Here is a 14,566-nt window from a genome sequence, read left to right as displayed (position 1 = left end):
CTATGTCTGGTATTCAAAGAAGAAGCTATGTGCATGTCTGTCTGTTTTCCTGGGGTACAGCCTTGTACAGGCTGTACATACTACTTGACACAATGTTAGTTAAAGAAGGAGAAACATTATTTAATATGATAAGTTTTCCGACAGCACTGGAACTCTAAAAAATGTATTTTTTTATTTAGGAAGTTAATTGATATTTGAATAGCTTGGTTTAATCTAATGCAGCAAAATGTAAGATTATTCTTTTATACATAAACCACTCAAAAAATACAGTCTATTTTAAAGAAATTATGAATTGTTAACCCATAGTTAGACTTATAATAAATGCATACACTCCAGTAAATACACCTTTTTAAATAAAGAATAATAAATAGCAAGTGTCTACGAAGAAATACAATGTGTTCAATACTATGTTAAGACCCTTTTATCTGTCAGCTGCTATGAAGCAGCAAAAAAAGAAAGAAGTGAGAAGGATTCAGATGCTTGTATTGGAGAGATAGCCAGACTAAACAAAGGGGCAATTTGAACCCATTTTGGGTCAGAATCAATGTGCTTAGAACCCTAGACTGCATTGTCTTCCACAAACAGTATTTCTCGCCATTCTGAAGGTAATTTAGGCAGCTTTAATACATGTGCCTTGCTTGTTCCATGGAATCTAAGATGTCTCTATCTCTGAAGAATTATCGTTTTTCACAGAGTTCATAAATGCATCTACAAACGTGTTTAGTATTGTTGGAATATACGCTCACTGGGGGAAATAGAGGGCTTAGTGCTTCTCCACTGAGGGTGAGAATATCACAGAGAGTACTTGGCCATCTCTGGAGGCAGTTTTTCACTTTCTAAATGAAGTGTAGAATTCCTACGGCTGCTACTGGGTGAGATCAAAGAACCTGCTAAAATCCTTTCCCCGTCGCTGACCCACATTCCTACTCGTACCATCTCATAAGTATTTGGCTCAAAATATTAATGACAGTGTTGAAAACATGATTTGGAATAAAAGAAAACATGAAAAAAGACAACATTCTATAAAACTACTGCAAAACCTCAGTAGAGAGCAGCTTAAACTGAAAGAAACAAAAAGCCATCTATTTTTATTATCCTTCTATGTCATACTTTAAAATACATGTGAGGGCTTAGCTAAGGTGCACATCATGGTGTTTATAAATACATACAAACATAGACACACACGCATAGCTGACATAGGTGCATACATGCAAAGACACATGTATATATGTATACACATAAATACAGACACACATTTACTCATACTCACACATGAACACATGTGCACACATGCAAAAAAACTTTTATTTTATACTTGCATAATAACTAAGCCTTGCTGAAATTTTAAAATTAAAATCAGTTTCTTATTGTTGAATACAATAGCATACCAAATAGAACCAAGAGTTCAAACTCTTTGATGTTTTTTTGGTAATTTGCCTAATTAAAAATAACTGGGCTCCCCCAATGCATAATTACAGGAACACCTAGTACACTATACTTCCAGGCAGACTTTATTCACTCATAAATATGAGCCAGAAATATGAATGATCACTATACTGCTCCCTGCTGTATCTGTACTGTTTCTGAATCAAAGGTCTTTCCTGGGTTGGGTATTTTCACTACACTTTTCCTTGCTGTGCAATCATCTCCCAGTTGGACAGTTAATAAGTGGTTTTCCTCCCTAGCCCTTGATGTGCAACCTGCTTTACCCTGTATTTTCGCATGCACTATATACCTTCTTCACTCTGGCTGGTTTTGGCAGTGACCCACAATCTAAATCCCTTTTCCCCATTTGATATAAGTGAAACCATAATTATCTAGGGCTAATTTCAAATTACTACTTCATTCCACTCTCAACTGATGAAGATTAGTGGTCTTGCTTTGCATTTGAGAAAGTCAGCAACACAATCACAAGAGAACTCAGCGGGCAACATTTGATTCATGTGAACTCAATTACTTCTGTCAAACACATCCATTTCAATAAAAGGCAGAAACTTTCAAAATGGGCTTTTGCTAACCATTTTGTGCTAAAAAAATCATACAACTCCTGGAGAAAAATAATATGAAATACACAGGAAATAATAATAAATAACAGGTAAGGAAACACACATGGCTAAATGGAATTGGGTTAGAATTTTTTTTCTGAAAACAAAGAACATTTCAAAGAAACAATTTTGCATACATACAGTAGTTAATTAAAATGTGAGTTCGAGACCAGCCTGGTCTACAGAGATAGTTCCAGGACAGGCTCCAAAGCCACAGAGAAATCCTGTCTCGAAACCCTCCCCCCCCAAAAAAAAAAGAAATCTGAGGCATGTATTTCCGCATCGCAAAACAAATACATAGAACATTTAATATTAGTAAAATAAAAACTAGAATATTGTATTATTTGACCCAAAACAGATTATTACAGATAAAGCTGTCTGATACTTTACAGGGACTTCAATGGAAACTTTCAATGGTGTGAAAATAAAGAACCATGTATTACTTAACTGAACTTGTCCACTGAACCTATGCTCCTTTGTCCTTAGTGGTGAGACCATATCGTTATTTACTTGTTTAGCATTCTCAACCCTGAAATTCGATTTCTAAAAATCTTTAGGTCAATCCAATCATGCCTACAGGGTTAAAAAATCACACAAGCATGATTGACCAGGTTTCCCAGGTCATCACCTGGAGAATTTCACAAATATTCATGTATGATAATACATTACAATACATATATTCAAACTCCAGCTTCTTGACATAATTACAACCTTAATTAAACCTTAACCTAATTTGGTGAGCAGAGAGACTGGGTAATTAAATGTCATTATGTAATAAGTCTACTTTATAAATATATTTCAATAGGCCAGCTTTGTGGCTTGACAAAATTGACGGAGATGGTACCCACAGTGGTGAGTCCACGAAACACCAATCATTTCAAAGCATGGAAATGACTTATTTCTTATTATTGAGAATTTTGTCTCAGAGTCTTTTTGGCAAGACTTATTTTAGAAGATTAATTTGGAAGATTTATTAAATTTAATTTTGAACAGAACAAGAACATTGTTTTGTATGTGAACAGAAATGTAAAATAAATCAGCAATACAACATTTTTCACATCTTTGTACATTCTCTTCTCTCTTTGTTGACTCTACTCCCTTTCCTCTTGGTTCCCAATTTCTTTCTCAATTTGACTATATACCACTCCTGCCATAAGAAGTGAATAGTGTAATGGTAACAGAAAGAGGAATTACATCACTACACATTCCTGTGAAAAGGCAGTGTATAAGTAAATAAGAGTGAGCTTTGACCTAGTATTGATCAGTCATAACATCTCTCAAGAACAAATACTGGAGTGAGGATCAGAAGGATGAGAATGAATTTTCTAGAAGGCCGGAGACAGATGACTATTCAAGAGGGCAAGAGAAGAATTATAAAAGAACAAGTAATGCTATGAAAAAATGTTTTTGATAAATTGAACATATCTGTGTGCTTAGCATGTAGAGCAGGACAGTTAGCAAAGAGACAACATTAGATTTCTTACAGCTGGAGTTGTAAACAATTGTATGTGGCCATAGGGGAGTTGGGGATTGAACTCAGGTCCTGTGCAAGAGCATCTGTGTTCAATCACTCAGTCATAATAATATGGAATATTTTAAAGATTTTTTTCATTTACAGCACGACCTTTCCAGTTCATCCCTCCTGTCACCCATTGTGGTCTCTACTCAATTATGAAAAGTAGGAGGTGAGAAAGAAAAGAAGATTAGTGTTAAGTTCTCACAATAACACATATTTGATCAAACACACTACTCCCTTGAGACATCATACTTTCAATGATAAGTGTCAATAGAATGCTTTCATCTCATCAATTCAAGTTTTATCCTAAGGGTTCAGAGTCTTCCTATATACTCTTTTAATTTGAAAGGAAACAAACTTTGTAGTGGTCTAATTTAGCCTTCACTTACTCCCTAAAATCACGTAAGTAATCAGTCAAGTAGATTGTTGCTTTAAAAGGATAACAAACAATATGAAGACATTATTAGTAAACTGCCTTTTTACAATATTTAAAAATGAACTATAGCCAACATTAATTTACTAGCTGTTTCTATCATACATATATGACTTAACCATAAACTTTTTCTACTGTTCAAGAACAAAAGACAAGGTATTAGACCTTTCACATGATTGCAATCAAATGAACTATGATACATTTTCCTAACACACTTAGACACATATTCATTTGACAGCATTTTTAAGTGTGTGTCAGTATTTGTCTATGTGTGTGAGTGTGCCTATCAAGAAGAGATTAAATTGGAAATAACTAGAATTATCTATAAACAATATTATGAGGCTACTAAAAATAAATTTTAAAAAATTGAAAAGATAAATTTTATTACAGGAAAGAGTTTTTGAAAGAATCAATAAACCAGCCTCATTAGAACGATCATGTAAATGATGCAGTTTTGTCTCCCTAGATCTTTGATCAACTGAAATCAAACTTGAATAAGATGAGTAGTTCAGCATATCTACAAGGAACTTAGGAAATAAGAATACATATCTAGCTCCCAGAAGGGATTGAGGGTCTGCCCAGTATGATGTTTTCACCTCAGACAATACACACAAACCTCTTGTTATCTACTTAAAATTAAAAAATCATGTTGAAAACAATATGAAGCCCATAAGAGCACACATTTCCGAAGGTTAAAAATGTGTTTCCTTGTACACTGTTCTCCACTTTGTTATAAAGCTCTACCTTGCTTCAAAAAGCCATTGATAAATACCCAAGTCTAAAAGGACAACTTACCATACTGTGGGCAAAGCGAGAGCATTTCAAATGAATGAGGAAGCATGCATGATCAAGTTTCAATTTAAAAGAAAAATTAAAACAGAAAAAAAAATCTCCAAGTGCAAATTGCTTTGAAATGACCTTTCTGTATTGACTCTGTCTCCAAACAGTTATTTTCATGGGGCACTGCTTATTATGCACTTAAAATTGATCTATAAATTTTGAAAAGCAAGCATATAATTGCAACCATATGTAAACAATGTAGAAAGCTATGTCCTTAGAGATGACAAATGTTTTTCTGAGAAGTTCATGTGGCTGAACTCATTTTCAAAGAATTTTTAAATGGAAGTTTAAAGCTTGCCAGGACAAGTCTCCTTTAAGATTTTTCTATTTTAATTCTGTACAGCAAAACAAGGATAGAAATAACTTCACGACAGCAAGCCACAGTGGTAGACAGACAACAATCCTACAATAGATGCTAGCAGGCCATCAGTTGTGCCAACCACAATAAAACTTCTGAGCATGAGGTGAGTATGAGACATCGTGCCAAAATTTACACTCTGAGCATTAAGTATGTATACCCAATAAAGTAGTGTATTAAATCTTTCATCATTGCTTGAAAGTCTTTGAAATTCAGAGAAGAAAGAAATAAAACTTGAAGAGAAATAATTTCCAAAACTTAACAAAATAAAAGTTAACTTCTAATCAGTGCAGGAAATAGACACACATGATCCAAGAGAAACACAATGCCAACACAAATCACAGGAAAGGCTTACCTTGGCAGGTGCCATTTTTCTCTTCATATCCGGCCTTGCACATGCATTTCCCAATGGGAACCAGCCACTCTCCTTCAGCACTGCAGTGCATTTTGGGAGGATCATCTGTCACAGAATGGTTGACACAGGAACCTGACACCTCTAACAACTGGGAAGAATCAGCTCCAGTGATGGTGTCAGGGAAGACAGCCAAGTGTCTTACCACAGAAGGACATTTCTTATAGTACACACGCACAGAAACCAGAGCAATGCAAGCACCGACATCTTGGAAAGCAAGATAAAATCCCTTTTTACTCAGAGGTCCTACATCTCTGACCTCCGTATTAAGTTTCATGACACGGTCTCCAAGATCTAGTTCTGTAAAGCTCTCATCAGCAGCAATGGTATCAATCTTGATGTACTGGTTCTCTTTAACCTTCCTTCCATTCTCATCATCGGATTCAAAATAATACATGTTAAATGTCTCCTTACAAGTGCCCAGTCCTCCAGGAAGGCTGTTGCAATCCCTTAGAGTAAATTTGAGTTCAATAAAGATTCTGGAAGCACCTTCATTGGATATCCAACTTGTCAACAGCCAGTTGTTCTGATTCTGTTCCATAACTCTGCATACTTGGTATGTGTGGATAGGGGCATAGTTTTCATCAACTTCGCCGATCTCTTCCCACTGTACAAGAGAAAATAGAGAGGTGTGAGAAAAACTGAAAACTCAAAAAGAAAAAGGAAAATAACACACACAAACTCACACACAAAAGAATAAAACGTAATTTGCCGAAAGAAATATATATGCTTTCATTAATAACATCGAAATAAGTCATATAAAAAGTTTGGGGAGAACAGATTCACAAAAGCATTTTGTTTTTCTGAATTTTATATTAAGGATTCAATCTGAGGTCTGACATTGCTAAGCATACATTCTCCCACTAAGCTACAACCTATACCCCCATTTGTGTGTACATCATTAGATCAACCCAAAGATGGAAAAATTATGAATGAAAAAAATAAAGTTTTAGAATAAACATTTTAGAAAAAGATGTATATTTGTTGAACAGAAAGAATGATAGTGAATTAGGTGAAACAAAGGTAAGTCTCTAAAAGTTCTATGTGCTAAAAATTTGATCCCCAGCTACATAGCTATTTAGAAGATATTGGTACAGTGAACAGTTAGAGGTATAACTAGGGACAACAATATTATTTTGATAAAGAAACATAGCAAAAAACTTGACTACTACTGACATATTGATATACCCATAGATGAGTACACCACTCAACCCTCATTAGAGAAGCTTCTTGCAGTAGATGGCAATTAGCACAGAGACCAACAGCTGCACAATGTGTAGAGATTGAGAGATTTTAGAGCACTCTGTGCTATATAGGCTTTTTGTCTGTTAGTTTGTTTTTGTTTATTTTTGTCAAACTGTTTCCCTCAAGGGTATGCAGAGTAGGAGAAAAAAAGATTATAAGACCCAGAGGTGGTGCATGACTCCTAAGAAACAGTGTCTTCCATACACAATAGGACTGATCCACTTGTGAACTTCCAGAGACTGTGACTGCACACAAGACCTGCACAGGTTCAAAACAGACAAAATCCCAGTGCTGAGAAGAAGTGGGCACAAAGACGCACCCATAGCCAAAAAGGTATTCACTGCCACTACCTGCTGGGAAGGAAAGATCTGTTTTTTGCCAATGGAGTGTCACATTCTGAGGATAGGCCCTATGCCCAGATAGTAATTGACCAAAACAAAAAAGACCCTATATTTAGTAGAGGTTGGCTTTTTTGCTTCATTTTGTTTGTGTACTTTTGTCTTATTTTGTTTTTATTTGTTTTTGATTGCTGATTGCAGATTTTTTTTTGAGAGGGAGAAATATCAATTAAAAGGAAAGTGGGGAAATAAGAAGGAACTGGTTGGAGTTGGGGGAGAGGAAGATAAAATGCTCAAAATATATTGTATGAAAAAAATAAGTAGAAAGAAAACAAAATAGTTGAGGTCTGGAGAGATATCATTAATTCTTTTCACAGTTTTCTTCAAAGAGAATGAGAGGGACTAGAATTTTCTTTTCCTCTGGTGTATTCTGGTCAAGTAAGAAGTTTTTGTCTGCCACATGCCCTTGCCAGCACTGTTGGTCATTCTCAGAGCAGTGAGACCCAATTGATCAAAGACCAAATTCATTACAACTTTAAACTGAGATTTAACATTTTGTTCCATGATTTAACTACAGCAGGTATTTGTTTTAGTAGATGAAAGGAAATAAGACAAATAAAGTTTAGCTGGAATAAAAAGCATAATATAAAAAAGAATGAGAACAGAGAACAGCAACACATGAAAGAAACATTACATTTAAGAACAGCAATTTATTTAATATTGCCATCTTGCAAATCACATATCAATGTATAATAAAATTTGAAAGTGAATCTATTAACTCAAAATTAATACTAAATATTTAATCTTATATATTGACTCCAAAAACATATCTTAGGCAAAGAGGACTTAAAAATAACTTATTTCCACCAAAATACTCCCACCTTTAGAATATCAAGATGCCAGATTCCATAACAGCACATCACAGACATTCATTGCTTCAACACATCAGTTGAGTTTAAGAATTTTGTAAGCTTGTACAGAACCTATTTGAATATAACTCTGAAAACTTAAGTTTTTTAATATTCTAGAAGTATACCCAGCAATGAATATTGCTGACTTTCAATAGGTAGAGAATATATAGCTTCAGACATTAGATATTACATATAAACCGAGAGAAATTTATTTCTATGGATGTGAAATTAAAGATAGCATTGTTTTTTCATTCTCTTCAGTTGGCAGGAATGTAAAAAATGTAGAGTCAAACAAATGGAAATATATTTTATACTTCAGATGCCTACCTAAAAATTCTAGCTGCCCTCAGACAGACACATGTAAAAGCTGCAAAGGACATAAAACTGCTGAGTGGCAGATTCACAAGAGAAACCCATGGACATCATGATAACAACTTTCCCAGTGTGTTATTAGCGGGCTAGGTTCCTTCATTCTGTATTATTTTTTCTGTTTAAAATTAATATCAACTTTTTATAGCCACTGATTCTACAGCAGCTATTTGGTCATTCTAATAGCAAGCTGCTTATGTATTAGTCTACAAGCAATTTTAGTTTAGATTCTATATTATATATCATCTCTTCATGTCATCATCAATATTTAAAGTAAAAGAGCTATAAGCAAAAAGGTGAACAATAAATTTACCATAATATCAGTTAAATGGTGTGTTTTGTATTGGTAAAGGGGAATATGACATGATAAAGAAAAGGAAATGAAAAATATTCATCTTCTTTCATGAGACTCTTTCAAACAAAGCATAATCATATACTGATACAAGGTCCAGAAGGATGAAGTTACCAAGTAGAGTAATATAAAATACAAGTAGCCTCCGATATCAGAAACCAAGGCAGTCACTGCCCTTTTGGAGCAAAGAACAAATACTAAGTGCAAGCCACACAGCAGTTGACAGGGCAGCTGCGTACTCCTGCTTCAGGTGTCAATTTAAAAGCACGAGTATGAATGTCTTACTGCTCTGAATTGGGTTTCAATTAATGGGGAATAAAATATAATGAATAAGATATAATAAAATAATAAATAAAATATAATAAAATCTGTTCTGATATGATTTTATTTATTTATACTTTTCCTGTATAAAACTGTAGGTTCACAATGTATGTTTCAATGAACAAAGAGACAACTTTAAACATTTTGACAAAAAAAGATTCCAAGCAGGGACTATTGAGATTTCCCATGCCTGTCCTCAGTTAAACAAATACGTTAAAGAACTAGAAAAATATTTTGCTTATTTTAGATTATCTCAAATAGTCTCAAATCTAGCATAAGAAATGATCTTTCTGATCTCAGAAAAAGAATAAAAAATAAAAACAGGTATGATGAAGAAACAAAACAAATAGAATAAAATAAAACAATGAGGAAAATATCATTCATCAAGAACTCAGGAAAGGGGTAGGTAAATTTCAAGTTACTTTTACAAGTCATATCAAGGCGATTGGAGTAATTTAATGAAAGCTGTGAAAACTTTTATGTTCAGTGTTTCTGGAAGAACTATGATTCTGTGTTCACTGGATGTTAGCAAGGTGGACAAAAGTCTGTCTTTTCAGGTCAGGGCAATTCCCCAAGGTCTATACTCTAAGTCCATGTTCTTATCTGTAGTTGTTTTCTATGTGTTTGCCTTAAAATTTAAGTTCCTATTAAACATTGTAGGTTGGCATGCCAGGTCTCCCATGTGCTTATGGCTTTTTAACTTCCCCAGGCTTGGAAAGCTCCTACGAAGTTGTATTCATCACTCACACCTGCTGAGGCCTCTCATGTCACCCACACTCACCAGGAAACCGATTCACTATTTTATGTGTGTGGCACAGATTCTTTTCCCTTTCTCCCTAACTATAAGAACGATTTTCTTTGGTCTACTCTGGCTGCCTTCTTAAGCGTCTTGCCTGGAGCACCAGGTATCGCCCGCTCTCATGTCCAATCCAGCAGCGCATGCGCTGCGCTGCGTCTTTTCCCTTTAACACAGGAAAATACTCAGGGCACAGAGTTTATGTTCTAATCTTCCTTTAGATTGTGCTCCCAAATCCATACTAAGAAGCATTGTGGGAATGGAATCGATTCTGACCTTTACGCTATCAGAGGTTACAGATCATCCAGTTCCGTTTTCATTATTTTATTTCTATTTATCTTTCTTCTACATCAAAGAATTAATCAATTCCTTGAGGTCAAGAAACAGCGGTAAGAAACTCCACAGTCAACCTCTGGATAAAGACGCTTGATTGTCGTTGTTCAGTGGGAAATTGTGCCTTGCAGTTCAATTTTAGTGCCCAAAATTCTGCTGTCTCAATGTATAAATTGGGATCCAATAACTGGTGCTTAGGCTCTGAGCTGAGAACTGAAGTTATCTACGGTGATCAGTTAAAAATACTAATGCCCGGTTTATAAGAAAAAAAGAAAAAGAAAAGCGGGAAAAACAGGAAGGTTCTAAAGATAGGATGTTCTAACCATTTCAGAAATAAAATATCCGAGGAGCAGAAACAAGAATGGACCTTTTAAAGCACACATAAGCACACATCCCATCTGACCAACTTGTCTGTCCTGATCTAAGTCTCCCTTCGAGGCGTATCTGTCCTTCATCTGAGGATTCCCTGGGAGGATTCCTCCATTCACCACAGCATTTACTATGTAATTTTAGAGGGATGAAAAACTAAAGGTACAATTATGATTCGTGGTGGAAAAGTGTATGACTTAGTTAGGATTACTATTTCTGTGATGTTACATCACAAGCGAAAGAATTCGGGCTGCAAAGAGTTATTTGGCTTCCATTTCTACATATCAGACTATCATTGAAGGAAGTCAGGGCAGAAACTCAAACAGGGCAGGAAACTGGAGGCAGGATCTGATGCAGAGGCCACAAAGGGCTTGTTTGTTCTTTCTCAAAGAACCTAATACCATAAACCATTGGGGGAGGAGTGCCACCACCGACAATGGGGTATGCTCTCCTTTATAAGTCACTAGTTAAGAAAGTCTCAGAGAATTGCCTACAACCTGATACATGGAGGCATTTTCTCAACTGAGTTCCTCTCCTCTTTGATGATTCTAGCTTGTGTCATGTTGATATAGAATGACCCAGCACAGTGAGATATCAGACTAATATGCTTTTTTTTTTCATATATTTGCTCCTTTCTAAATCTCTTACAATTGATAGCAAGCCGTTTCTCACGGGGGAAAATGCTATAAAAGTAAAATTCTATAAAATGAGTAGACTCTCAATCTCAAGTCAGTAAGCATTTGCAGGGGTTTACCAAAATGTTTAAGCTACGAAGAGTCAAAAATGAGGAATATTTGTCTTGGGTCTTTTGAAAAATATTGCAAATGAAAAATAGTTCTGGAATTTATAGAGACCTCAATGCTTACATACTAGAGGAAGAAAATAGATGCAAACCCATTTTTGATCCATCTTGTATAATCAATTTTATGTAGCGAACAACCTCAGAGACTACAAACACACTGCTTTTTGGAAAGCATGTACAGGCCATAAGTAAATTACATTAATAACTGCCAAATTATCTAAGTTCACAGCTCTGATTTCAACCAGTGCCTTTGGTTTTATGAGATCGGTTTTATTTCATTTTTCTAGATGTATTCACTTTTTTCACTTTACTAAGAATATATTTCCTCCAAATGAGCACATTTTGTTTATAATTCTCTCTGAGCAAAAATTTTTCTTTTAAAAAAAACAATTTTTTTTAATTTTACATACCAATTCCAGTTCCCTCTCTCCCGTTCCTCCCGCTCTCTCCATCTTCCCATCCTCTCCTTAGAGAGGGTGAGGCCTCCCATGAGGTGTCAAAGAAATATGTCTAGATGCATTTATTTTATATGTATGCGCAACATGTGCACCTCTAGCCTCACTAGAGGTCAGAAGAGACTATCAGCGCCTCTGAAACTGAAGCCCAAAAAGATTGTGAATCACTATGTTGGTGCTGACAATCAAACCCAGGTTTTCGGCAAAAAAAATTTCTAACTGTTGAGCCATCACTATAACTGTGAAGATTAAAATTTTAGAGAATAAAATATAGAGTCACCTGAGGTAATTTTCACCAACAAAAGAGGAAACTTTTCAATGTTTATATAATCAGATTATTTTTTATTTCATAGAAAATAGTTTTTATTTCATAAAAAAACAGTTTCTTATTTAGTTTTCTGACTTTTGGCAACTCGACAGTCAAAAGAAACATTTTTGGTTATGTAAAAACTCCAAAGGAAAAAGATTTAATAATAAAACACTTAACACAATTCTTTTTTTGTTTTAATTTTTTATTTTTTTATTAAAAAAAATTTCTGCCTCCTCCCAGCCTCCCACTCCTCTCCCCCTCCCCCTTAACACAATTCTTATTTCCTAAAATCAATCTCTCCAATAGTCACAGATCTTTGGTAAAACAAAAATCTTTTCTTTTCTTCAGTAATATGTTAGTGGTAAAAAGCCTTTCATCAAGTAAACTCTGAGTTTCTTGAAACATCTTTACTATGAATGAGTATAATGTAATACTATTGCTAGAAATGACTCAATTAATTTTCTGGGTATAAAATTAAACTGAAGTTGATTATTCCATTGCTTATGGACTAATACAGATATTTATGATCTTGAATTTAATTCATGACTTGAAGAAAATCATTAAAAAATAAATTCAGTCTTTGAAGCTCATATGAGAATTTACATATGGAAATTCATATGTAATTGGCTATCTATATAAAACAATATGTGTGAATGACAAAGAAGCAGTTCTTTCTTACCCTCTCTCTCTCTCCATTAATGTTTCAGTTAGCAAATATTCTTAAATTGTTTATTATTCATTATTTATGCTGAAAAGATATGACTTATAAATACAAAAGCTCCTCAGGAAAGTCTTATGATAGAAATAGATGTAAGTAGAAACATTTTTATAACTCAGGTCGAAAGGTAACATTCAGTAGTAGCATGCGTTGTGTGTGAGTCCCTGAGGCCTTGAAATGCATTCTAAATGACACAAAAAAATAATGCCGCCAGAAAGTTAAGATTTGATCAAGAAATTATTTCTTAATTAAGTTATATGATGAATATACCATCAAATATAAAATTAAGAGCTAAATGTCAAATATAAAATTATTCAACTTTAAAAAGAGATATATCATTTTATGTTCTATAAAATAACAAAATATTTTAGAAATATTTTATTATTGAAAATCTCACATTTGTCCTTGAAAAAACTCTTATTACTAAGATAATTTATATCATGTGAACTTGTTAATAATAATTTTAGAATACAGCATGGTCTAAGTGAATATGAATATCTGAAATTAACAAATTAATAAACTGAATAATCTTAAATAATCTCATCCACATCCTCTTATAAAGTCACCGATTTCCTATGGTACATATTACGAAATTTTTTAGTGACTTTGTGCCATGAGTTATGACTTCATAAGTAGCAGATTAAGTCAAAAAGGGTTACAAAGCAGTGATTCAGTTCACTGTAATATTGCGGCAATATCGCAGACATTTTCACACTGAGGTTTCACAGCGCAGATATTCTATTAGAATATGCCAAGAGATAGTCAAACACTTGCTATCAGGCAGAACAAATTATCTCTTGTTGTTCTATCTCAAAAGTTTATATAACACTGTGCTTATGTCTTTCTTAAAATGTCTGTGACCTCATTTATATATGTGTTTAAAATAGAAACGCAATTATATTACTGGTGTAATAGCAAACTTCTGCAGCCACTGTGTAAATCTGCATGAAAGTGCTTCAAAGACTAAGCCATTGCTACTATATAAATTAGCTAATCCACAACTGGAAATAGAATCAAAATAATCTAATGCATCATACTATGAAGGACATTTCTTACCCATGTTTATTGTGGCACTATTTAACCCAGGAAAGTTATGGAGCAGACTAGATATTCCTCACCAAATGAATTAATGAAGGAAATGCCGTGCAGATATGGAATTTAATTTTATTCAAGAATAAAGATAGCATGGTGACATTTGTAGAAAAATGGATGGAACTAAAGATAATTATGCTAAATGAAATAAATCAGACTCAGAAAGACAAATAAGGCATGTTTTCTCTAACCTTCAGGATCTATATATAGACGTGACTGAGAGAGAGAGATGAGGGGGAGAAGCTAGGAAAACTAGAAGCTAGGTACTAGGAAAAGGGATGGAGAGTAAGCTAATAAACATGAGATGAAAGCAGAAGGATAGACTACTTACCCCTTGCCCCCCTCTCCACTTGTTGCTGGCATGTCCCACATCATAAATAGTATATTCATAATCCATATGACGTGGGACATGCCAGAAGCAAGTGGAGAGGAAAGCAAGGGGTAAGAAAGCAGGAAGATAAACAAGCATAAGGTATAAGGTATGGAAATGCCGAAGTAAAACTAGTACTTTGAATGGCAGCAAAAAAAAAAAAAAAAAAAAAAAAAAAAAA

General features: G+C 34.4%; 1 protein-coding gene across 4 annotated transcripts in view; it reads right to left on the bottom strand.

Moving 5' to 3' along the window:
• Epha5 (EPH receptor A5) overlaps window positions 1-14,566 on the bottom strand; it is a 289,143-nt gene that overhangs the window by 215,199 nt on the left and 59,378 nt on the right. For all 4 annotated transcript variants that reach the window (XM_005359425.3, XM_005359426.3, XM_013350834.2 and 1 more), the window contains exon 3: window positions 5,548-6,211. In XM_005359425.3, coding sequence (XP_005359482.1) covers window positions 5,548-6,211 — 664 coding nt within the window. The remainder of the gene's footprint in view (window positions 1-5,547; window positions 6,212-14,566) is intronic.

This window comes from Microtus ochrogaster, linkage group LG1 (assembly GCF_000317375.1).
Source record: "Microtus ochrogaster isolate Prairie Vole_2 linkage group LG1, MicOch1.0, whole genome shotgun sequence".
Taxonomy (NCBI): domain Eukaryota; kingdom Metazoa; phylum Chordata; class Mammalia; order Rodentia; family Cricetidae; genus Microtus; species Microtus ochrogaster.
This window is presented reverse-complemented; position numbering and strand designations above follow the sequence as displayed.